Below are 26,997 nucleotides of genomic sequence, written 5' to 3' on the forward strand. Positions count from 1 at the left end.
TGACTCTAAATTGACCGTAGGTGTGAATGTGAGTGTGAATGGTTGTCTGTATCTATGTGTCAGCCCTGTGATGACCTGGTGACTTGTCCAGGGTGTACCCCGCCTTTCGCCCATAGTCAGCTGGGTTAGGCTCCAGCTTGCCTGCGACCCTGTAGAACAGGATAAAGCGGCTAGAGATAATGAGATGAGATGAGATAATAATAATAAACAACTTTATTATCCACAGAAATCTTTCAGTTTACACTAATTTCCAAAGATGCTGTGCAATAATAACATATGGCAATAAAAAAGACAATTATGCAAATACTAAGTACAATATATCATTATATTACATAGGCCACTCATATTTTTCATACGAACTACATCCTGGACATTGAGAACTACAACTGTGACATATTTTTTCAATAGCCTCACTCGTGAAGAAATTGCTGAATTGTTTTGATAAATTTGGGTACTTTTTGTTTGTGAATGCGTCTCTATAATAGAAAGAATATTCCATGTTGGCTTAAATATATGAAGTTTATCTTCTCGTGTTGAAAAACTCATATTTTTCATCCAAAATACATTGCAGATCTGTGTGACATATTTAAATAATATTGGCTGGCTTTGAGTGGTCTACCAGATACTGTATATTCCATTCAGCTAGCATGATATTGAACGAGTCGAAGACGAGTTCAGTATCATGCTAGCTGAATGGAATATATCTGATAGACCACTCAAAGCCAGCCAATATTATTTAATTATTATATATACATGCACTCTTCATATCAGCATTCTCGAAGGCCAATGCTAGTTTACCCACAACTCGGTGCTGTTAGTGTAGCAGTCCAGTTAGCTTCCAGCCGGCGTAGCAATGGCATTAGTGAAGGCCAACACTAGCTTGCCTGCGACTTGGTGCTGTTAGTGTAGCAGTCCAGTTAGCTTCCAGCCGGCGTAGCAATGGCATTAGTGAAGGCCGACACTAGCTTACCCATGACTCGGTGCTGTTAGCGCGGCAGTCCAGTTTCCTTCTAGCTGGTGTAGTGTTAGCGCAGGCCAATGCTAGTTCAGTCAAGCTGAATATTATTATTATTTTCCCTGTGTAATTTACTTAGTTACTTTTAAAATCAACATCCACAGCTACACACAATAGAGCGAGCTGGCAGCCAAAATTCTCTCAAAATCTTCTGCTTTGAATGAAGCAATCCTCGTAGCCATGTTTGTTTACAAACTGTCACAGTCACTCGCTAGTGCGGAGGTTTTACATCTCCGATGTGTCTCTTTTCCAGTTTCTCAATGTCCGTTGGTATGTTTTTCTCTTGTAAATATGCGTGAAGAATATATAATGAAGTTTTGGTAGCCTTTTGAGTGTTCAGCACATCTTTAGTTTCAGTTTATTTATTCAGTGCTTAAACCTAGCACTGGATTAGCCTCGTCTTCTCTCTTTCCTGGCTGACAAAGAAATGATTCTGTGCATGCGCAGCAGAAAAGTTTTGTCACTGGATCTTCAACTGAGCTCAGACTTGTGACATTGTGTTGTCTTGACAATGTGCAATATTGTAACAATATTGCACACTCATTCTCCATTGGGGAGAGTGGCGTAATACATGTCGGATATGATAACAATATTGCATGCTATCAATAAACCCACTAGAAAGGAACAGAATACAGTACATGTTTTTATTCCATTGAAAAAGTGGCTCGTATGTATAAGAATTCTCAATATTTCACTCTGATGATGTCACTCCCAGTGTTTTCCCACTGACTTGATGTGTGTTATCAAAACAGCGAACCAGTTCAAAATTAAAATTCTTTTGATTAACTTGCATATTTTTTGTGTCCATATAATATAAAGAACATTACACGATCACATGAAGATATGAAATTTTTCTTGTGTTGAAAAATATTTCACTCGTTTGCTTCACTCACTTGTGAAATATACATTTACCACTCAAAGATAAACTTTATATTGTCACACGACCATGTAATATCCTCTCTATATAATACATGTTAATAATATAAATCTATATACTAATGATATTAATCTTCATGGGTAAATGTCTCAATGGTACATTCAGGAGTATCTCCAGTCTGTTGGCTTAAACTCCCTAACACTATGAGCAGATTTAACCTCAGGGTGAAGACTGTTAAACAGCATAGTCGCAGAATTGGCAAACAACCTTTGACCAGATTTACTGTAGATGTAATTTTACCAATATGAATATTGTCTCTTCCTCTGGTGTTATAGTTATGTACTGATGAATTTCTCTTTACTTGATAGATATGATGGAAAAAGACCATTTAGGCATTTATATGCAGCAATACATTTGTGGAAGGACCAACTTCTTGTGTAAGATAAAACAAGCGCCCCTCTTTTGGAGCCTAATAACTCACTCCAGACTGGTTTGAGGGGTGTTTGACCAGATGACATTACAGTACTCGATGTTTAAACTTGTGTGGATATGTTTGTGCCTACCTTTCCGAGCGCAACAGCTGAGGTTGCCATGTCCAGCACAAAGGTGTCTCCATCCTTAGCAGGAGCTGCTACACTAATAGGGTTTGTCCCTAATGTACACTTTGCAGATGACACACAAGCACAAAGTAAAAACAAAGAAAAATGTATTAGTACAATGTTTGCTCATTTTTGTACTATCCTGTTTTGCTATATTTAATTCCTGTGTATTGTATATTTATGTTATCCTTTGTATTTTCCTATTGTGCTCCACTTGGAAAGGGAGGTAATTTGCACATTGTCTTGTCTTATAGTCTTGTATTATTTGCAGTTTGTGTCGTCTAAATATTTCCTAAAATGGCCTAAATTGCTGGGTCAACATGGATTGAATTTAATGTATTTATTTAGGATCTACTTATGTAGGTCATCTCATGAACATAAATGATGTCTGAAATCAAAGTTCTTGTATGGGACATTGTTTTATTTTTTTCATCCAAGGACCCATTGAACTGTAAAATAAGTTCCATGTACCCCTTCACTACGGACTGCTAACATGTTCTAAACACATAAATCAACATAGCAAGCCTTGTCTGGAATGGGGTTTAACTCCCTGCTGTACCTTTGCTAATAAATGTGGCTAAATTATTATGTATAGTTTCTTAACATTTCCCAGCTACACCACACAACATTCCCAAATCACTTGCTGATGTATTAGCAAACAAACAGAAATATTACTGTTAAATTCATGTTCATGTGCATCTTTAGACAATATAAGCATCAGTGTCATGATTCTAAGTAAAACTACAAGAAAAAGGAGAACTTTTTAACATATAAATCTCATTATGCTCAATGATTGCATATGCTGACACCAGTCTTTACACTTCACCTGTTTTGTAACCTACAATAGTACCATAACCTGTTTTATGTGCTGTGTAAATATGCATCTGACAAATTTTCTTTTGTTTCATTACTTCCATGTATAATGGTAAAATGCATGTAATATATCATTCTCAATATCAATACTAGGAGAAGTATTTCAAAATACAACACATCAAAATGCACAAAATCCAAAATAACTCACTTCCTGTTGGGCATGGTTAAAATAATGTATTATGAAATTGTTCATAATAGGGAGACCCACATGTGTATCAAACTTGGCACATGTACGGTATGTGAAACTATACGCCGGGCACAAGACTAAATTACAAATTGTGGCATTATAGAGTCACTTGGCCACACCAGGGGCCAAAGCTTTCTCTCTGTGTAATTATCACAAGCACTGATGTGTGTGCCAAATTCCATGTGTCTTCATCCATGGGAGCCACTCCAAAAAAGGTCAAGTCTTGAAGGGAAAAAAATCCTTCCAGATCCAATAGTGTCCTTGCACCTATGGTGCTCGGGCCCTAATAATGGAGGGTTGTGATTTCAACCACTGTTTTTAAAACTTGCTGCCAAAATATTGCCATCAAATCTGTGACATTTCACATAATATTTTCTACCTGCTGTTACAAAGTTATCTTTAAAAAATTATCTATTAATTAAAAAATTATCTAAATAATATTTTTTTAAAAATATTATCTTTTTTTGGTTGAAAATGTATTGTATGGGGAAATGGAACTGGTGCATTGCCAAAACAAAGCCCCATGTGTCATGTTAGTGTGTCATTTAAATGTCATGTCAAGACTGTGTTGTAATAAAAGTGAGATATCGAAAATATAATGACGTTTAAATGCTGTAAGGTGATGGATACCAACCTCTTTACCTCGTGTTGGAACCACTAGGGGAGACGTATTAGTATAGCACATCCCCTGCACACAACAAGGGAGAAATGGGAGTCAATAATATTATTTTGTAATAATGTACTCTTTCAGTAGGCCTCTTTCTGTAGGTTTAACCATAATACACTGTACACTCACCATCGACTTTAATAGGAACACCTGTACACCTGCTCATTTATGCATATATCCAATCATTCAATCACGTAGCAGCAGCATAATGCATAAAATCATGTAGATACAGGTCATTAGCTTCAGCTAATGTTCACATCAAATATCAGAATGGGTAAAAAAATGTGATTTCACAAACTTTACTCATGGCATGTTTGTTGGCAGAAGACCACAGTGGGTTTCACTCCTGTTAGCCAAGAACAGGAATCTGAGGCCATCATGGACATAGACTCACCAAAAGTGGACAGTTGAAGATTAGAAAAATAAATCACCTGGCCATTTTCCAGTCTTTAAATGTCCAGTTTGGGTGAGAATTTACAACTGCATGGCTCCATAATAAGAGTCTGGGTGCTAAACTGGCCTGCTGCAGTCCAGACCTGTCTCCTACTGAAAATATTTGGTGCATTATGAAACCTAGAATACAACAAAGGGGACCCTGAACTGTTGAACAACTGAAATTGTGTATCAGGAAAGAATGGGACATTTCACTGTAAAACTACAGCACTTGGTCTCCTCATTTCCCAAATGTTTACAAAGTGTTGTTAAAAGTAGAGGTGATGCAACACAGTGGCAAACATACCCATATCCCAACTATTTTGAAAACATGTTGCTGACATCAAATTCAAAATGAGCATAAATTTTTCAAAAAGTAATAAAATTTCTCAGTTTCATCATTTGATATGTTGTCTTTGTACTATTTTCAATGAAATATAGGGTTTCCATGATTTGCAAATTATCACATTCTGTTTTTTACAGTTTACACAGCGTCCCGACTTTTTTGGAATTGGAGTTGTATTTACCTACTACTAACAGAGTTTCGTAATCACATTTGATGAAAACTCATTTGCAATACACACACACAAACACGTTTTCATACACATGTCTAACAGATGAAAGTTTGAGACAAACTCGGCAATTTAGCACATTCATGGAAATACGCAAATCATGAACTTTTCATCTACTACAAAACCAAATGGCGTTAAAAAAAATATTCAGATTATGGAAACCATGTTGTCCACCAAAAATACTCTTTGGATTTAATTAATGCACACACAAACATCAACATTCACATGCAAGTTTAGACAGGCACATCAATTTCTCTCTCTCTCTCTCTCTCTCTCTCTCTCTCTCTCTCTCTCTCTCTCACACACACACACACACACACACACACACACACACACACACACACACACACACCAAAACACATTGCATGCAACTCACAATCATATTCTTATTCAGTGCTTGCATGGAATAATAGCCAGCAATGCCATAATGGTTGGAGCCTGAAAAGAAAAAGACAAAACAAAACATGGAGACATGTGGTGACCTCTGTTTACACATTTTCTCTTTTGAGTTCTCATTTATAACCAGCACCTATAATGTGTATCCTGAGAGATTTCACAGTAAAGAATTAAATTCAGAATATGTGCTGTGTTTGGACTTGCCATAAGCCACCACCCAGCCTATGCCCACATCTTGCGCTTTCTTCAGAGCTAAACTCATGCAGTAGTTGCCTACAACTGGACCCAGGAGGTTATTCCCATTTACAAGTGCTGTAGCCACTGACTCTTTTTCCACCACCGGCTCACCCTCCTTTGCACAGATTCCTGTCTGGATCTCCTTTACATATAAATCTGGAACACAACCATTAGTATTAGCTCATTTTTGTGGAACATTTTAAGTAAAAATAAAGTTTCTGTTAAAACATAGTAGTAGTGAGTCAAAATGGATATAATCTTGAAGAGGTTTCACGGTTTATCAGTTTTGCTAAGCCCAGCTGTTTTACTACAAAATACCGTACATTCAAAATAACCATTACTGAAAACCTTGAAATACAAAATGTTCTGAACCAGTGACAGACTCCACAAGACTAGATTTTCTAGTTCAGCCACATTATAGTGTTAGTCATTGTAAATTGTAGCTTATCACAACACTGCTTTCAAATTTTTAAATCTGATTTGTCTCATGGTGTTGATTAATCCACATGATACATTCCTTAAATAACATCTTAGTAAGTGGAAATACCTTGAATATAGTTACATTTATCTAGTATTTCCTATTATGACGTTACAATAAGCCAAATACAATATTATTATCCATATTTCTGGACATTTTGTTTTAATAATTTCAAGCTTTAGATAGTCTTGCTCTATTGGCAGATAATTTTGCTAAATTTGAACATTAATTTCTAGATAGAACAAATTATCTGCCAAAATGTCCAGAAATATGAATTATTATCCATATTTCTGGACATTTTGTTTTAATAATTTCAAGCTTTATATAGTCTTGCTCTATTGGCAGATAATTTTGCTAAATTTTAACATTAATTTCTAGATAGAACAAATTATCTGCCAATAGAATAAGAAAATGTAACTCTTGAAATAAGTAGAAATGTCTAGAAATAGGTTCAATAACATTATATTTGGTTTACTGTAATATTACAATAGGAAATACTAATTAATAATGTATATTGAAGTAAAAATATTAATTAATTGATTATATTCAAGATATTTTCGCTTGCTAAGATGTCATCTTGCATTGCATTTACCATTTTTGGAAGGAGTCTCCAATGTCAGTGCTTTGTTAACAATCAGAGGTAAGTTGTCAAAAAAATCTGTAACAGTTTTGTAACACATTTCTCTAATTAAATTCAAGAGAGAGAAAAAAGAGAAAAAGAGGCCGGTACTTCTATAATGTAATAACAAGAACTAATTTTTTTTGCTCATGTCTTCACTTCATAAACTTGGAGTTGTGTTCTTTAATAAATAATGAAAATGAGATTGTTGGTGAATTCATGTGGTATAAGAGGAATAAAACACTTTGGGATGTGCAATTTAAATAATCAACTTTTTATTCCTTCCATAAAAGATGGCACAAAATGGTGTTTCATGGAACGTGATTTTCATACATACCCATGCGGTTGAGTCCATGACTGTAGTGGCCGCGCAAGTCTCCCTCCACTAGCACATTAGCTAGGCTGCTGGCATGACTGGCTTTAGTGCCCACTGCGAGCATACACTGCTTTATAAATTCTTTAACCTCTGTTGGTTCCAGCAGGCATCTGTAGAAGTCACACACTGTTTTAACACAGCTTACTGACAACTGGTCTAATTTATCAAGCTGGATACGAATGGATTTATTTGTAAATCATGAAAATCATGTAATTTCGGGGGGGACCTTATCCTACTCATGCTTCTGGGTATGTGTATATTTATGCATAAGTAGACTAAGTAATGTAAACATTGGCTGATTAGCTTCACATCAGATAATTTGCATAGATTACTGCACTTTTAAAATGCTGTCAAGTTTGAATCACTTATTTATTTGCATTTAAACAAACGAATATAATTAAAATTTTGTGAAAACCAGTCATTTCATACTGTCATTAAATAAATATTAAGAATAACAAATTACAGAAAGCAAGCCAACACAAAATAGAACAAATAAGACCAGTTGTTCAATTAAGAACAAATGCTTCTGTATGAAAGGAAGATGCTCTGCAATGGCTTAGTTTATGAGTTGGTTCAGTTTGCTTTTCTTTTAGCGCTGTGCAACACTTCATTAAAGCCAGCACTGATATCTGTAAAAACCTCTCAATCCCAATGCACACCTCTTCTCTCAACTAGATTGATTGATCCATCCATCCATCCAGACACACCTGAGACATTTCTATATATGTTCCAGAGAAAATACTTATTATCTGTCATGCAACAGAGTCAGAGACAGATGCAAGTGCAAGTTAGCATTTTATTAAAAAGACACTGGCAAACAATTCAAGAATATGAAACAAAAATCATAATAAAATAGACTAAAAGTCAGGCAACCAGCAAACAATACAATGTGGGTGAATCTAAAATCCAAAAACGAAGCAACAAGGCAAGATCAAAAAACCTAGCAAGAGACAAACACAAGATATGGTAAGTCAGGTTAAGCCCCCTCCTTGAATTGCCACCTTAATGTGGTGGAGGGGTTTGAGTGCCTCAGTGATTCTAGGAGCTATGTTGTCAGGGGCATTTGCACTTGGTAGGGTCTCCCAAAGCAAACAGGTCCTAGATGAGAGGTCAGACAAAGAGCGGTTCTTAAGAACCTTTATGAGAGAAACAGCAAGGATCCGAGTGCCCTTGCCTGGACTAGGGATACCAGGACCCCACCCTGGAGCCAGGCCTGGGGGAGGGGCTCATTGGCAAGCGCCTGGTGGCTGAGCCTATGTCTGTGGAGCCCGGCTGGGCCTAGCCCGAATGAGCAACACAGAACTACTCTCTTGTGGACCCACCACCCACAGGAGGTGCAGTAAGAGTCTGGTGCTTTGTGGATCAGGTGGCAGCCAAAGGCCCTGGCGTACTGATCCCTGACTGACAAAACTGGCTTTTGGGACATGGAATGTCACCTCTCTGGTGGGGAAGGAGCCTGAGCTTGTGCATGAGGTTGAAAGGTATCGACTAGATATAGTTGGGCTCACCTCAACACATAGCTTGGGCTCTGGAACCAATTTCCTGGAGAGGGGTTGGACTCTCTTCCATGCTGGAGTTGCCAAGGGTGAGTGGTGCCGGGCAGGGGTGGGGCTATTGGTAGCCCCCCAGTTCGGTGCGCTAACACTGGAGTTCTCCCCAGTAAACGAGAGGGTCATTTCCCTGTGCCTTTGGGTCTGGGAACGGTCTCTGACTGTCATGTGCGCTTATGCACCAAATGATAGTTCAGAGTACCTGGCCTTCTTGGAGTCCTTGAGTGGGATACTAGACAGTGCACCACAAGGGGACTCCAATGTTTTACTGGGGGACTTCAACGCTCACGTGGGCAATGATGGTGAGACCTGGAGGATGTTATTGGGATGAACAGCCTGCCCGATTTGAACCCGAGCGGTGTTCTGTTGTTGAACTTCTATGCCATGAATGGGTTGGCCATAATGAACACCATGTTTGAGCATAAGGGTGTCCATAAGTGCACGTGGCACAAGGACACCCTAGGGCATAGATCGATGATTGACTTTGTAGTCATTTCATCTGATCTGCGACTGTACCGTATGTCTTGGACACTTGGGTGAAGAGAGTAGCAGAGCTGTCAACTGATCACTACCTGGTGGCGAGCTGGATCAGATGGCAGGGAAGGAGGCTGGACAGACCTGGTAGGCTCAAACATGTAGTGAGGGTATACTGGGAACGTCTGGCGGAGGCTCCCATCCATCGGCTCTTCAACTGCCACCTCCGGCAGAGCTTCAACTACATACCAGGGGAGGATGGGGATTTGAGTCTGCATGGACCATGTTCCATACCTCCATTGCTGAGGCAGCTGTGTGGAGCTGCAGCTGCAAGGTTGTTGGTGCCTGTCATGGTGGTAATCCCCGAACTTGGTGGTGGACACGTGTGGTGAGGGGAGCCGTCAAGCTGAAGAAGGAGTCCTATTGGGCTTGGTTAGCCTGTGGTTCTCCAGAGCCAGCTGACAGATACTGATGGGCCAAGTGGAACATGGCTCTGGTGGTCGCTGAAGCAAAAATTCGGTTGTGGGAGGAGTTCAGTGAGGCCATGGAAAGCTACTTTCGGTCAGCCTTGAAGAGATTCTGGCAAACTGTCCAGCAGCTCAGGAAGGGGAAGCAGTGCTTTGTCCTGACTGTTTACAGTGGGGATGGAGTGCTGTTGACCTCAACTGGGGACATCATCCAGCAGTGGAAGGATTAGTCAAGTCAAGTTTATTTTTATAGCGCTTTTAACAATAGACATTGTCGCAAAGCAGCTTTACAGAATTTTAATGATTTTAAACATGAGCTAATTTTATCCCTAATCTATCCCCAATGAGCAAGCCTGTGGCGACAGTGGCAAGGAAAAAAACCCTCAGATGAAATGAGGAAGAAACCTCGAGAGGAACCAGACTCAAAAGGGAATCCATCCTCATTTGGGTGATAACAGACAATGTGATTTTAACAGTTTTAACATGAAGTCAGTTTCGTTGATGTTATAAACTCTTCATTGATGGAAACTTGAGTGCAAAACTGCTCATGACAACTGCAGTCCTAAAGTTAGCAAGTCAACTGTAGTCCTCAGCCATAAAAGCATTACTGTAAGTGTCCAGACCATCTTCCAAGTGTGACTTTCAACTGTCCATATAGGGCCGTCCTCCACAGGAGCAACGTGATGAGACTCCAGCCAGACATAGGGTATCAGGATGGATCAGGCAGGTCCAAGGAGCAGAAGAGGTCAGGATCTCAGTCTCAGGATTGAGATGTAACTCAGAGGGACAGACAGAGTGGGGTGGAGGGGGGAGGGGAGAAAAGAGAAAGAGAGAAAGCACAGGTTGTTAGGTATGCCCAATGTTACCTGATGAGTAGGAACAGTATACATTTTGCCCTGAGTGCAAGCAGGGACTCCGGCAAAACTAACTATGACAGCATAACTAAAAGGGGAGAGCCAGAAGGTAACATAGGCATGAGGGAGCCCCGTGACATAAAGCAGCCAGCCACTACACCATCAACAAACTCGAGTGAGCAAGTGAGTGGGAGACTGACAGCGTCCATACATCCCAGTTTACCAAAACACTCTATGTCTGAGAACCCTCCAGATCTATTCCTTTATTTCATAAACACTATTAACAAAAGGCTTGACTAAACAGATATGTCTTCAGCCTAGACTTAAACATTGAGACTGTATCTGATTCCTGAACACTACTTGGAAGGCTGTTCCATAACTGTGGGGCTTTGTAAGAAAAGGCTCTGCCCCTGATGTAGACTTCACTATATGAAGTACCAGCAGATAGCCTGCACCTTTTGATCTAAGTAGACATAGCAGGTCATAAAGGACCAGAAGTTTGCTCAGGTACTGTGGTGCCAGACCATTCAGTGCTTTAAAGGTCAATAGTAGTATTTTATAAACAATATGAAATTTGATTGGGAGCCAGTGTAGTGTGGCTATGACAGGGGTAATCAGTGGCGGCTGGTAGTCTTTCAAACAGGGGAGGCTGGTCGGTTACGACATTTCCAGATTTTAAAAGAAAAAACACATCAATTTTGCCCATACTCTTGCCTCTGATCTGGCTGATTGTTGGCAGCATCATAAACTGTGAAATAACAGGTTCTTTTGGCCCATTAGCCTACTGTCCAATATACATGATGGTGGTGTTGGGGGGTAGGGGTATATTTTAACATTTTATATTTTAAAATTGTGGCATGTTGTTTAAAAATTGATCATTATTGAAAGCAGCTCTTTGTCAGGAACCTCAGCAGTAGAGCTGGGTGCCACACATTTCATTCAATGACACTTTCCCTATATTTTACTTATTTTGACTGAGAAATGTTTTATTGACAATTTTGATAACCCTTCACTTTTAATCCAGGTCTGTAGTGTGAAATGTTCTCAGCTGTGTTTTTGTTTAAAAATGTTTTCCAAATTGTAGCTGTGTTTAATTCATATCCAGAAAAATATATATTCCAATATAATATACTCAGCATAAACATTTTAAATAGATTCTATATTTTTGGTCCATCCATGACATATTACTAAAGTAGCCTATTTACTGTTGTTGATGTGGGTCACTTGCTGTTAGCCAATTCACTTTCTCGTACCAGGAGAGCTGAAAGGAATGAGTATTATTCCTTACCTTTTTCACCAAGTCAATTTGAGGCGTTGGTCTACCCTGCTCTTTAATTTTAATTTTTTCCTCAAAAGGAAGACTGGCAAATGGCTTCGCCAAAATTAAATCAGCAATGCTTGGCATCCGTGCACAGCTTTCTTGCTAGCTGACTAGCCCCCTCAAGTTCAAGTTCAGTCACTCAAATAAACGACATTTCTGGAACTAAGATAGCAAACTTGACAACACTATATTTACACTTTATTTACAATGAAAATATATACAAACTAAAAAAGCTGGTAGAAACCGTATGTAATGAATGAAATTGAAATGTAAGCTGATCTCTTACAATACACCACAGCACTTCCGATTCCGCATGTGACTGAACTGAAATTCACCGCTGCCTGTCTATAGTTGAAACGAGCTGTCAATCAAAGAAAATATCCGGCCGCTTTCACCAATCACCAGTCTCCTCGCGGAAAGCTTTGCCATGTCCCTCCCATGTGAGGCTGGGAGTCCGTGGGCCGGCGTTTTCGCAGTATTTGTCCAATAACCGTCTTGCATTTTGAGATTGAAAAGCGCATAGCTCCCAAATGCCATTGGAGTCCACTGAGGCTGGGAGTCCGTGAGACTCCGTGGGCGGGCGTTTTCGCAGTATTTGTCCAATAACCGTCTTGCATTTTGAGATTGAAAAGCGCAGAGCTCCCAAATGCCATTGAAGTGCACTGAGGCTGCGCTGCATCGCGCTGTCACGAGGGGGAAAAACTCACGCACACATTAAAGTTATAAGGGCATTTTTAGAGGAGGCTGAGCCTCCCTCGTTGTCTTAGAGCAATCGCCCGTGGGGGTGATGTGGTCATATTTTCTAGTTCTAGTAAGGACGCTTGCATTTTGAACTAACTGGAGCTTGTTTATGCACTTATTGGAACATCCAGACAGTAAGACATTACAATAATCCAACCTGGAGATAACAAAAGCATGAACTAGTTTTTCTGCATTGTGTAGTGATATTAAATTTCTTATCTTAGCAATATTTCTGAGATAAAAGAAAACTATCCGGATAACGTTATCAATATGAGTTTCAAATGAAAGACTGGGGTCAATAATCACCCTGAGGCCTTTTACTGCTGCATGTGAAGGACAGACATCCCACCCTGCAGAAACTCATTTCATGGAGGTGTCGTGACACACACACACACACACACACACACACACACACACACACACACACACACACACAATGATGGGAAAAAAGTCATGCCCCCCCAGTAAATAAATAAATAAATAAAGATGCACATAACAGGGGGGCGATGTAACTTCAACAAATTTTAATTAACTACTAGCATGTTACAGAGCGAGCCATATAAAACAACACTTATGATATTTCCTTTCATTTTTGCTTTTACATGAATAGAACACAACTTTTTCAGTAACTATTTACATAGGTTGGACATAGCTGGAATGTAGGCCTACTTCCATGTCTTTTCCATGTTAGGATCCAATTTCCTTTCATATCTTCACATGAATAGAACACTGTTTTTTAGCCTAAATGTAGGCCTATTTCTTTTCATGTGAGTTTTGCAGGGTTTCATTGTATTTTGATGCTGCTTGCTTTGCAGACTTGAGCAATTTCTCTGAAACTTCAAGCTCATAGCACTCTGTGTCAATGAATTTGTTGATTTTACAGGACATCAGGTTCACAAGAGTTTGATGAGACATCTTACACCTGAATTCAGTTTTGATGTGACGCACCAAACTGAATGCTCTCTCCACATCACAATTGGAATTAGGCAGAACCAACAACACCTTCATTAACTGGCAGAGCTCCTTGAATCTGACCTGCCCTGAGCTTACTGATTTTACCTTGGACAGCTTCCCCCAGAACTCATCGATTGACAAATTTTTGTAATTTGGGACCAGTGCTTCCAAATTGGTAGAGGTATAATCCAGGACTTCCAAGTGGAGTTGTTCTCTGGCATCTGCCTTCATCACATTAGGGAATCTCTCAGCCAAAGTCAAAATCTGCTCTGGTTTCATATCATCTTGGCTCTCTGGATTAACCACTGACAGATTTGTCAAGATTTGGTCTCTCATTGGGAAATTTTCCTTTACTTCTTGGAAGCTCCTGACATAGAATGCTCTGGCATCTTTGAAGAATTGCTTTGTCTTGTAAGGGGGGAGGGCTTCCTCACTTAGCAAGTGCCTCCTTGTCAAGAACCCAACAAAAAGCTCTTCATCTTCACAGTGGATTTCAGGGTTCCTCACATCTATCTCCTGCACTTTCTGTTCTCTCAACACCTTTGGCACAATAAATCTGCTTGCTATGTCATGCAGGAGCTCTTCAACACTGTCGTTTAATTTGAAAAGAATGGGTGCCTTGTTTTGAAAAATCTAATTAAATTTGTCAAAACACTGTGTGACATTCTGGAGAAAGCAAGTGTAAATTTTCATAATTGGGTCTGTCAGCCTCTTCTGAATATCACAGGACCTCTGATTCTCACTGTGTGATTCAAAATAAGAAGTAAAGGCAGGCCATTGGTTAAGTAGATGGTCCAAACATTTTCCCAAAGAAAGCCATCGTGTAGGGCAGTGCTTTTGTACTCTCTGCTGGGCTACATTACAGAAGTCCTGAAACTGTTTAAGTTCCTCTCTTCTTTTTGAACTTTTCTCAAAGTAGTAGTAGTTGTCAATTAGCAATTCTTCAGGTGACATTGAGAGCTCTTTAGCAGCAGTTTTGGCACATATGTTAACCAAGTGACTAGGACAGCCAACACTGTATATATGTGGGGCCTGTGCTTTTACTCTTGATAAGACAGAGTTGTTTTTGCTAATCATAACATTGCAGTTGTCACAGCTGAATCCTATGCAATTAGATCACTCAAGGCCTTTTTCATGCATGGATGATGCAATGCAGTTGAATATATTTTCAGCTTTGGCATCATTGCACACTGGCATATCCACAAATCCAAGTGTCACCTTATCCTGTGCTTCACTGTAGTACCTGACTAAAATAGCACATTCTTTCTCACACATGATGTCATTGCTTTCGTCAACCAAAATACTGTATGGCCTTTTTTTCTGTCCGGATTAATTTGTACACATCCTCTGAACATTCAGGTTCCAGTGCCAGGTTCATCATAGCTGCTGTCTTAGTGGAGGAGCAGGCATAATTTCTTGCTATTTCTGAGTCTGGAAACATTTTCCTAAATAACTTGCCAGTGTGCCTACACACATGGAATGGCACATTATGTTCAACAACAAAAGATGTGAAATACACCTCAGCTGTCGTAACCTTCTCAATTACCCCTTTTCCACCAAATCAGTTCCAGGGCTGGTTCAGGACCAGTGCTGGTGCTGGTTCACAACTCGTTCAACTTGCGAGCCAGCTGAGAACCAGTTTGCTTTTCCATAGCTCGGGGTGCTAAGGGGAGCCACGTCATTACGTCACTGTATATGTCAATTACGTCGCTGCATTTGCATAAACCTTGGCGTGAACATCGAAGCAACAACAACACGGAGAAGAAGAAGAAGAAGAAGCAGCAACAACAACAACAACAATAATGGATGACTGCTGCTTTACTGCATCCATGATATCTCGTCGCTTATTTAAAAATGGCGACCTTTCTTGCTATGGTCTTGCTATTGTTGTTGGTCTTAACAACTCTGCCCCCCCGCTGACGTAAGCGGTTCTTTCCTCTGGCCCAGCAAATAACTGGTGCTAGCCTGGAACCGGTTTTTCTGGCCCCAGAGCCAGTTCTTTGTCAGTGGAAACAGAAAACCCGGTTCCAAACTAAGCACTGGCCCCGAACCAGCCCTGGAACTGCTTTGGTGGAAAAGGGGCAAATGAGACTCTGCTTTTCTGATGCTCCCTAAAAGATATGAAAGCATTATAATATAATATAATATAATATAATATAATATAATATAATATAATATAATATAATATAATATAATATAATATAATATAATATAATAATGTAAACTGCTTATTCATACATTGTTACTTTACGGAAATCTTCCATAAGTTTGGTCTTTTCATGACAGCCTGTTGTAGACCTAAATATAATGCACATGAAATGACACTAGGGTTGTTTTACAATCAGGGTACAAAGTTTGTGTCACAGGGGTCCAAAATTCAAATTGATTCAAACTGGTTCTTATACCAGCTTTTAAGTGAAGGACAAGTTAAAGAACAGATTTCAGGTAATTTTTTTGACGTGTATGGTAGTTTTGTGTAATCTGCTATAAGATGGGAGAAACAAATGAAGTGATTCTCGGAGAGGACTTTTTTTTTTGACAATTCAGAATCAACTACTTCCATAGTGCTTTTAAATATAAGGCTGTAAGCTTTGTGTTAGTTGTCTCTAATGTTTATGTCCCAATATCTTGACCACATTTTAGGATGAAAATAATCATTTTAGATATGTTATTTTATATTGAAAAATTAGCTGTCTCGGAGAGGACATTTTTTTTGACACAATTACATACTAATTTGATCAAAATAGTCTGAAAACTTACTGGCATTCAGCATTAAAACTTAACTATGTTTCCAATGATATGGAACCAAATATTTGTTTTATGGTATAAAGAATGATTTAAGTGCATCCCTTTTGGAGCTACCTGTGGTCAAAAAAGCACTTTTTCTAAATGACACGAGTAATTTTGCTAAATATGACATATATTGCCATACATTCACCAAAAATAACGTTATCACCAAATTTTTTTTGCATGGTAAATAGAGCTATCACAGGGCTACAATAAACAACCAAGTTTATTTAGTCAAGCCTTTTGATATTGAAGATAATAAGTGTTAAATGTGATTTTTAGCTTGCGTACCCTGATTGTAAAACAACCCACTCCTCACCTCAACATGTCCTGTACAATCATTTAAGCCACCATGGGCAATGCTGAAACCACTGTTGCAAACAGTACATCGCGCGAAACTGTCATTATTGTTGACCCTCATTAGACAGGGAGATTCCTTTGTGTAATCTGAGGTGAAGTGGGTTTTGTACTTTTGTTTTTTGGGGCGCGCGCACTCTCTGCCATGATGATCCTGTAGGCCGCACTGACTGAACTGAAAACTTCGGTCCTCGAGAAAAGAGATAAAAGCCCGCCCACACTGAAAGCTGATTGGCTTATTTTGCTGAGTAAACCAATCAGGATGCTCTTTGTCTAGCATACGCTACATGAAGAGGCACACACGCAGTCTCTCGCTCGCGCTCCCTCGCGCACTCCGTCATATGCGCGATGCAGACCAGTGTTGCCAGATGTACGATAATTGTCGTATTTGTACGATAATTTTGCCCTCTGTACGATGTACGATCAATAATGGGAAAAAAATCTGAAATGTACGATAATTTCAAAGTTTTCAGTTGGTTGTCCAAACACACATCCCTCTCTCTCTCTGACCCCCAAGAATCATTTCGCAGGCTTTCCACTCAGGCGCCATCAAAAGACATACACAGAATGCACACACGTAACCACGTACACATAGCCATAGAAATGTATGCATCATTACCACACACAACTTTTGAGCCTAGCAGCTAAGCGAGAAGGAGAAACTGTCGACAAAGAGACATAAAAAGAAAAGTGCCTAAATGAGTTCAGAAAACGAAGGGGAGGATGAAAGTGGAGGAGCAAAGAGAAAGGCAGCATCCGAAGAGCAACGGAAAAGTAAGCACAGGCCACAGACTTACCGGACAGAGTGGGAGAAAGATCCTAAATTTTCCGGATGGCTAAAACCTGTGCCGGGAAATGATGCTAAGGCATATTGCCATTGTTGCAACATTCAAATGGTAGCAGAGGGCACAGTTTTGAGAAACCACGAAAAGTCGAAGAAGCATTCAGAAAAAAAGAAAAATCTTGCACCATCTCAGAAGTCAATAGCACACTGCCTACGGTAATTACCTTACGGTAATTGTGCATTTACTTTTTCTTTGTGTCATAGTTTTCCCTCTACTACGGGAATATTGCGAATTACTGTTTAAAAATTTAAGTAATATTCTTTGGAAATTAAAATACAGCTAAAATAACTGTATTGTATGCGTTTTGTTTGTGTACGATAATTTCTCACAAAAAATGATAATTTTGAGGTTTTGGTACGATACTTGCATATTTCCTATCTGGCAACACTGATGCAGACATTAGTCAGTCCCCTCAGGATTTCGTGGGCCTTTTTTGTGATTGTTGCGGGCTAAAATGTCTGTTGCGGGGGTTTTCCAAAAAATTGCAATGAAAGTTGTGTGTTTTTTAGGTTTTTGTTGCGATTACATTGCGGGAGGAAGTGAAAGTTGCGAGAAATTGTTGCGATTTTCTCTTTTTGTGATTAAAATTGAGTGATATGTTAAATATTAAGTTATTACTGAAAAACTATTGATTAAAAAAACAAAGACACTGAGAAATGGTCCTATAAACAACTTTACCAATATAAAAGATTACCAGGACTACAAAAATGCAGAAAAATAGGCTTTACTTATCCAAATGCACCTGTTGGTTCAAAAGTTAAAGTGCATAGAACCTCACAGCACAACATAAAGTTACCTTAAAATATAATATAAATGCCTCAGCTTTCATGTAAGAAAAAAAACTATTAATACTAGTACTGTGTGCAGGCAGTCTCTCCTGAAGACTAAATTAAACAATAATTATAAACTAATAAAATAAATGGCTCAGGCTTCATAGAAGAAAAAAAACCAATTTGAACAGAATCTCACAGTATGATGCTGAAGCTGCCTAAACAATGGAAAATAAAATACCATTTTGGCAAAATGTTGGCACCATTAATTTCTTGTATTAAGTAAAAAAAAATAATGTAAAGTGTGCACAGTGCTTCACTGTAAACATAACATACTTTCAGTAACAGAATTTAAGACTATATAAACACTGACTCGCACATGCTGCTTCTCTTGAACATATACACGGAAGTAAGCAGTGTTGCCAGATACTGCTGACATTTTCCAGCCCCAAATATGTTCAAAACCCGCCAAAATGCACTTGAAACCCCCCAACTAGGCTGTAAACCGCCCAATCTGGCAACACTGGAAGTAAGGCGGAAGGTAGTTTGTCGACGTCACCTCAAGACGACGCCAATGATTGGTCAAATTTGCGGGAAAGTTGCGGTGATTGGATATAATTGCAATACCGCCCTGAATTCGCGGGGATTGGTTGAATTTGCGTTGATGTTGCAAATTGCAACATCGCAAAATCCTGGAGGGTCTGATTAATGTTTCGCTTGCACGCACTTGCTCGCTTGCTCTAGATTCTGGGAGATATTATCCAATTTGCAGGCATCAGGGAGTCACAATCAACATGCGGGAGACTCCCGGAACTTCCGGTATACTTGGGATGTCTGGAAGGAACAGAAAGGCAATCCAGAGTTACTGTGTAATCAGAAAACCTACTTCTAGCTGCATGTGGTCCTAGTACAAGTACTTCAGTCTTGTCAGAGTTAAGCAGAAGGACGTTAATAAGCATCCAGTGTCTAATGTCCTTTACATATTCCTCAATTCTATTAAGCTGGTGTCTCTCATCTGGTTTTGCAGAAACATACAACTGTGTGTCATCAGCATAACAGTGGAAACTAATACCATGCTTACAAATAATATCACCCAGAGGTAATATACACTACCGTTCAAAAGTTTGGGGTCACCCAGACAATTTTGTGTTTTCCATGAAAAGTCACACTTTTATTTACCACCATAAGTTGTAAAATGAATAGAAAATATAGTCAAGACATTTTTCTGGCCATTTTGAGTATTTAATCGACCCCACAAAAGTGATGCTCCAGAAACTCAATCTGCTCAAAGGAAGGTCAGTTTTATAGCTTCTCTAAAGAGCTCAACTGTTTTCAGCTGTGCTAACATGATTGTACAAGGGTTTTCTAATCATCCATTAACCTTCTGAGGCAATGAGCAAACACATTGTACCATTAGAACGCTGGAGTGACAGTTGCTGGAAATGGGCCTCTATACACCTATGTAGATATTGCACCAAAAACCAGACATTTGCAGCTAGAATAGTCATTTACCACATTAGCAATGTACAGAGTGTATTTCTGATTAGTTTAAAGTGATCTTCATTGAAAAGAACAGTGCTTTTCTTTCAAAAATAAGGAAATTACAAAGTGACCCCAAACTTTTGAATAGTAGTGTATATAAAGAAAAAACAGTGGGCCTAAGACAGAACCTTGTGGAACACCAAACTTTACCTCAGTATGTCTAGAAAAATCAACATTTACATCAACATACAGTTGTGCTTGAAAGTTTGTGAACCCTTTAAAATTTTCTATATTTCTGCATAAATATGACCTAAAACATCATCAGATTTTCACACAAATCCTAAAAGTAGATAAAGAGAACCCAGTTAAACAAATTAGACAAAAATATTATACTTGGTCATTTATTTATTGAGGAAAAATGATCCAGTATTGCATATCTGTGAGTGGCAAAAGTATGTGAACCTCTAGGATTAGCAGTTAATTTGAAGGTGAAATGAGAGTCAGGTGTTTTCAATCAATGGGATGACAATCAGGTGTGAGTGGGCACCCTGTTTTATTTAAAAAACAGGGATCTATCACACGTTTGTGGAAGTGTATCATGGTACTAACAAAGGAGATTTCTGAGGACCTCAGAAAAAGCATTTTTGATGCTCATCAGGCTGGATAAGGCTACAAAACCATCTCTAAAGAGTTTGGACTCCACCAATCCACAGTCAGACAGATTGTGGACAAATGGAACAAATTCAAGACCATTGTTACCCTCCCCAGGAGTGGTTGACCAACAAAGATTATTCCAAGAGTAAATTGTGTAATAGTCTGTGAGGTCACAAAGGACCCAAGGGTAACTTCTAAGCAACTGAAGGCCTCTCTCACATATTCATGAGTCCACCATCAGGAGAACACTGAACAACAATGGTGTTCATGGAAGAGTTGCAAGGAGAAAGCCACTGCTCTCCAAAAAGAACATTGCTGCTCATCTGCAGTTTGCTAAAGGTCATGTGGACAAGCCAGAAGGAAAAATGTTTTGTAGATGGATGAGACCAAAATTTAACATTTTGGTTTAAATGGGAAGCTTTATGCACTGAAAAAAATGGCCTGTTAAATTAACACAAAAAAATCTTGTACATCGGTTGCACTTATTAAAATCATATCCACTAAGACCAATTAAGTCATGTTCTGTTTGACTGAACATGACTTAACTGGTCTTAGTGGATATGATTTTAATAAGTGCAACCGATGTACAAGATTTTTTTTGTGTTAATTTAACAGGCCATTTTTTTCAGTGTGTTTGGAGAAAGGAAAACACTGCATTCCAGCATAAGAACCTTATCTCATCTGTGAAACATGGTGGTGGTGGTATCATGGTTTGGGCCCGTTTTGCTGCATCTGGGCCAGGATGGCTTGCCATCATTGATGGAACAATGAATTCTGAATTATACCAGCAAATTCTAAAGGAAAATGTCAGGACATCTGCCCATGAACTGAATCTCAAGACAAGGTGGGTCATGCAGCAAGACAACGACCCTAAGCACACAAGTCATTCTACCAAAGAATGGTTAAAGAAGAATAAAGTTAATGTTTTGGAATGGCCAAGTCAAAGTCCTGACCTTCATCCAATCGAAATCTTATGGAAGGACCTGAAGCAAACAGTTCATGTGAGGAAACCCACCAACATCCCAGAGTTGAAGCTGTTCTGGATGGAGGAATGGGCAAAAATTCCTCCAAGCTGGTGTGCAGGACTGATCAACAGTTACCGGAAACGTTTAGTTGCAGTTATTGCTGCACAAGGGGGTCACACCAGATACTGAAAGCAAAGGTTCACATACTTTTGCCACTCACAGATATGTAATATTGGATAATTTTCCTCAATAAATAAATGACCAAGTATAATGTTTTTGTCTCATTTGTTTAACTGGGTTTTCTTTATCTACTTTTAGGCTTTGTGTGAAAATCTGATGATGTTTTAGGTAATATTTATGCAGAAATATAGAAAATTCTAAAGGGTTGCCAAACTTTCAAGCACCACTGTACTGATAGTGATCAGTTAAATAAGAGCTGAGCCAGGAGAGGGCCATTCCCTTAACTCCCACAACATTTTCTAGTCTATCCAGAAGAATGGAATGATCAATGGTATCAAATGCTGCACTAAGGTCAAGCAACACAAGCAGCAAGACCCAGCCCTGATCAGATGCCAGCAGTAGGTCATTTACTACTTTAACCAGTGCTGTCTCAGTGCTATGATGAGGTCTAAATCTTGACTGATACCTTTCATGGATGTTATTCCTATGTAATTATGAGCATAACTGTTGTGCGACAGCTTTTTCTAGGATCTTGGAGATAAAGGGGAGATTTGATATTGGCCGATAATTGGACAACTGACAGGGATCAAGGTCAGGATTTTTAATCAGGGATTTGTTAACTGCAAGTTTAAAGGATTTGGGTACATAGCCAATCCTAAGAGAATTTATTATTTTTAGAAGCGGTTCAATTACTTCAGGTATCATCTGTTTGAACAGATGTGTACATAAGGTATCTAGTACGCAAGTTGAGGATTTTGATGCGGAGATTAATGAAAGTAGTTCAATTTCTCTAAGGGGAGTAAAACATTCTAATTTCTGATCTGATACAGTTATATTGTTAACTACAGGGTTACTTAAATTGTCACTTAAGTTGTCTGACCTTAAATTATTAGTTCAAATTTTTTGTCAGATATTTTCAATTTTGTCATTGAAAAAATTCATGAAGTCATTGCTTCTACATACTGTTGAATACTTCGAGGATCTCGTCAATCCCACCTTCATGTCATCCGAGGAGGACACAGAGTCTGAGGGTGCTTGGGAGGACTCGCCCATCACAGGAACTGAGGTTGCTGAGATGGTTAAAAAGCTCCTCGGTGGCCTGGCGCTGGAGGAGGATGAGATTCGTCCTGAATTCCTGAAGGCGCTGGATGTTGTTGGGCTGTCTTGGCTGACATGCCTCTTCAACATTACGTGGAGGTCGGGGACAGTGCCTCTGGATTGGCAAACTGGGTTGGTGGTACCCCTTTTTGAAAAGAGAAACTGGAGAGTGTGTTCCAACTATAGGGGGATCACACTTCTCAGCCTCCCCAGGAAAGTCTATGCTGGGGTGCTGGAGAGGATAGTCTGGTCGATAGTTGAACCATGGATTCAGGAGGAACAATGTGGTTTTCATCCTGGTCGTGGAACACTGGATCAGCTCTTTACCCTTGCAAGGGTACTAGAGGGTGCATGGGAGTTTGCCCAATGGTCTACATGTGCTTTGTGGACCTGGAGAAGGCTTATGACCGTGTCCTTCAGGGTGCCCTGTGGGGGGGGGTTTGGGAGTATGGGGTTCAGGGCCCACTGCTGCGGGCCATTCAGACCCTGTATGACCAGAGCAGGAGTTTGGTTGGCATTGCTGGCAGTAAGTCGGACTTGTTTCCAGTGCATGTGGGACTCCACCAGGCCTGCCCTTTGTCACCGGTTCTGTTCATAACTTTTATGGACAGAATTTCTAGGTGCAGCCAAGGAGCAGAGGGTGTCCAGTTTGGTGGCATCAGGATCGTGGCTCTGCTTTTTGCAGATGATGTGGTCCTGTTGGTTTCATCAATCTGTGACCTATAGCATGCACTGGGATGGTTTGTAGCCGAGTGTGAAGCAGCTGGGATGAGGCTCAGCACCTCCAAATCCGTGGCCATGGTGCTTAGCTGGAAACAGGTGGAGTGCCTACTTCAGGTCAGGGGAGTTGCTACCTCAAGTGGAGGAGTTTAAGTATCTTGGGGTCTTGTTCACGAATGAGGGTAGGGGGGAATGGGAGTTGGACAGATGGATTAGGGCAGCGTCAGCAGCAATGCAGACGCTAAACTGGTCTGGTGTGGTAAAGAGAGAGCTGAGCCAAAAGGCAAAGCTCTCAATTTACTGGTCCATCTACATTCTCACCCTCACCTATGGTCACGAGCTGTGGGTAGTGACCGAAAGAATGAGATGGCAGATACAAGCGGTCAAAATGAGTTTTCTCCACAGGGTGGCTGGGCTCTCCCTTAGAAACAGGGTGAGAAGCTTGGTCATTCGGGAGAGACTCAGAGTAGAACCGCTGCTCCTCCACATCGAAAGGAATCGGTTGAGGTGGTTCAGGCACCTTGTTAGGATGCCCCCTGGATGCCTCCCAGAGGAGGTTCTCTGGGCATGCCCCACCGGAAGGAGACCCCAGGGCAGACCCAGTACACACTGGAGAGATTACATCTTGGATGGCCTGGGAACACCTTGGTATTCCCCCAGAAGAGCTGGTGGAGGTGGCCAGGGAAAGGGAAGTCTGGGCTGCTCTGCTTAGGCTGCTACCCCCGCAACCCGGACCCAGATAAGTGGCAGAAAATGGATGGATAGATGGATGGTTAAGGCACACTGAGTGTTACTTCACAACTGGGTGAGTGTCCGAAGTCTGTTTATATAGGGTATGAGTGTGATTGGGAGCAGTATGGTAAGGAATGGTGTGCATGGTGACTATGAATATGCTGATGGAGTGTTGGACTGGGGACTGTAGTCTGTGATGGCCATGATTGTAAGTAGTGGTGTGTTCTGGAAGGGGAGTTTCTGGTGGATTCTGGTACTGGTGTGACAATGTCATTAATTTCTAGGGAAATCAGGGACATCCACTCTGGTTTTCTTTCTGTTAGTCTATAACATTAGAGATAGTGTCTAGATAAGATAAGATAAGATAAGATAAGATAAGATAAGATAAGATAAGATAAGATAAGATAAGATAAGATAAGATAAGATAAGATAAGATAAACTTAACCTAAAATAGATTTATTGATCCCATGTCAGGGAAATTCATATGTTACACCAGCTTCAAAGTAAAAAAAAAAAATGAGAATAAAAGAGTGCATAATTGAAATGAGAAAAACAGTGCAAAATAGAAATCCTGGTTAATTAGATATCACACACACACACACACACACACACACACACACACACACACACACACACACACACACACACACACACACACACCAGTTTATCAGGAACACCCACACACCTGCTGTTTTAGCTGTTTTAGGCAGTTATCTAATCAGCCAATACCTTGACAGCAGCACAATGTATAAAATCATGCAGATACAAATCAAGAGCTTCAGTTAATGTTCACTTCAAACATCAGAATGGGGAGAAATTGTGATCTCTGTGACTTTCACTGTAGCATGGGTGTTGGTGGCAGATGGGCTGGTTTAAGTATTTCAGAAACTGCTGATCTCCTGGGGTTTTCATATACAACAGTCTCTAGAGTTTACACAGAGTGGTTCGAAAAAAAAAATGTGTGACAGTTCTGTGGGTGGAAAGGTCTTGTTGATAAAAGTGGTCAGAGGAAAATGGCCAGATTGTTTCAAGCTGCCAGGAAGGATATAGCAACTCATAGCAACTCTTTACAACCATGGTGAGCAGAAAAGCATCTCAGCATGCAACAGCAGACCACATTGGGTTCCACTCCTGCCAGTCAAGATATATATGGTTTTGATATAGGCTATGTACAAACTTTATTGAACACTGCTGTGTTTCTTAAAGAAACACATTAGACACTTATTCTTGTGGCCCATTAAAAGTTCAGTATTCGGGGCTAATTACAGACTTATGGCCACACCATATCACCTGTGCTTAGACACATTATTACCTGAACTGTGTGAGACCTGAGTAATACCCAGCAAGCTTTATTTGTTGATTTGAACCAGTTCAACAAGGAAACAACTTCCTAACCACTTATTCGAGAACATTATACCTTAAGCTCAAAACAACAGTGAGTTCTACACTCATGTGCGGTAGATGTTAATTTGAGCTTGACAGCGTGTACATGGACTGTGTGATCTACCAAAATACATTCAAGCATCAACAGTGCTGTGAAACAACATGCCTACTAATCCCCAAATGCAAAAATATCATAATCAGTCTGTGTGTATATAACTGTTCTGTTTCTAAATAAAACAAACATTGGATATACACTTTAAGGAAAAAAAAAGCATTTGTGGTTGATGGCAAAATCCCTATTGTTAACAACTACAATAAATTATTTCTGTGATGTTTGCAGTGTTCATTTATGCAGCATATAAATTTTTTTAAAACTACTGTCCTGACACGTATTTGCTTGTTGCAATTAATTTATGTTTATTATTGCACTCATTCATAATATTGTTGTGAACTACCTATCACTTCAGTCTTAATTACATCTCTAATATTGACTGCTTCATGTTTAACATAATTACAGGTGATTGAGTTTTTTCATAGCTCAAGAACATTTTAATAGAAAAAAAATTCGGGGTTAACTTCTATCAAGGTATTGTCTCAGCAAGTTCAGTTATTAATTTTCAGTAAGGTTTGAACCTACCTGCTAAGGCTCATGATGGCGTGTGACCAGTCTCTGTGACAGGCAGTCTGCAATTGGTGTCTTATGATCTGAAAGTTCGCGTGCACACTGAACAACTCAGCAAATTAGATTCAAAAAGAGAATGGAGCTGGGGTGGGGTGGACCGTAAAACACTCCCAGATCCATCTAATCCTCTCATCACCAGATTTATCATCACCGCTCATGTCCTTAGGTAGGTCTGTATTAATTAACATTGTAGAATAATGCCAGGTGTGTAACAACCATGGGAGCACAGTGACTGTCTGCCCCGAAATATATCCAAACTCTGCCAACCAAAGCTTTGACCTCAAAGCACATCTCTGTGTGACCTATTACTTCTATACACTTTATGCAGCATTCTATACACTTTATAGAGCAAAGAGTATTTAGATCATAAAGGTTTTTTTTTTTAAAATCATTGTACTGTTTTAGGTATTTCACCAAGTCCCTTGAATAGAGAAACAATACAGCCAGTACAATAATGTTTTTATGTAGCCACTCATTTTATACCTGGGAACAAATCAGATACTCTACCCATATCCTAAACATAACAAAATAACTTCTCTTTCATAATGGGACAAGTTTTCTTATACAATTGCCCTGTGCTTCACTATATCCATCTTGACATCAAGCCTGACCAGCTTTCTGGGCCCTTCTGATGGAAACAATCCCCAAGCATG

General features: G+C 39.7%; 1 protein-coding gene across 1 annotated transcript in view; it reads right to left on the bottom strand.

The window, feature by feature from the left end:
- The window catches only part of LOC132881654 (uncharacterized oxidoreductase YjmC-like), a 34,996-nt gene extending 8,640 nt beyond the window's left edge, over positions 1-26,356 (bottom strand). The window contains exons 1-6 of the mRNA XM_060914368.1: positions 26,300-26,356; positions 7,290-7,438; positions 5,823-6,011; positions 5,599-5,660; positions 4,186-4,239; positions 2,456-2,554 (exon numbers count right to left, since the gene is read on the bottom strand). Of these exons, the coding sequence (XP_060770351.1) occupies positions 2,456-2,554; positions 4,186-4,239; positions 5,599-5,660; positions 5,823-6,011; positions 7,290-7,438; positions 26,300-26,313 (567 nt within the window). The 5' untranslated portion in view covers positions 26,314-26,356. The remainder of the gene's footprint in view (positions 1-2,455; positions 2,555-4,185; positions 4,240-5,598; positions 5,661-5,822; positions 6,012-7,289; positions 7,439-26,299) is intronic.
- Positions 26,357-26,997: the final 641 nt, after the last annotated feature.

Source organism: Neoarius graeffei, chromosome 2 (genome assembly GCF_027579695.1).
Source record: "Neoarius graeffei isolate fNeoGra1 chromosome 2, fNeoGra1.pri, whole genome shotgun sequence".
NCBI classification, from domain to species: Eukaryota; Metazoa; Chordata; class Actinopteri; order Siluriformes; family Ariidae; genus Neoarius; species Neoarius graeffei.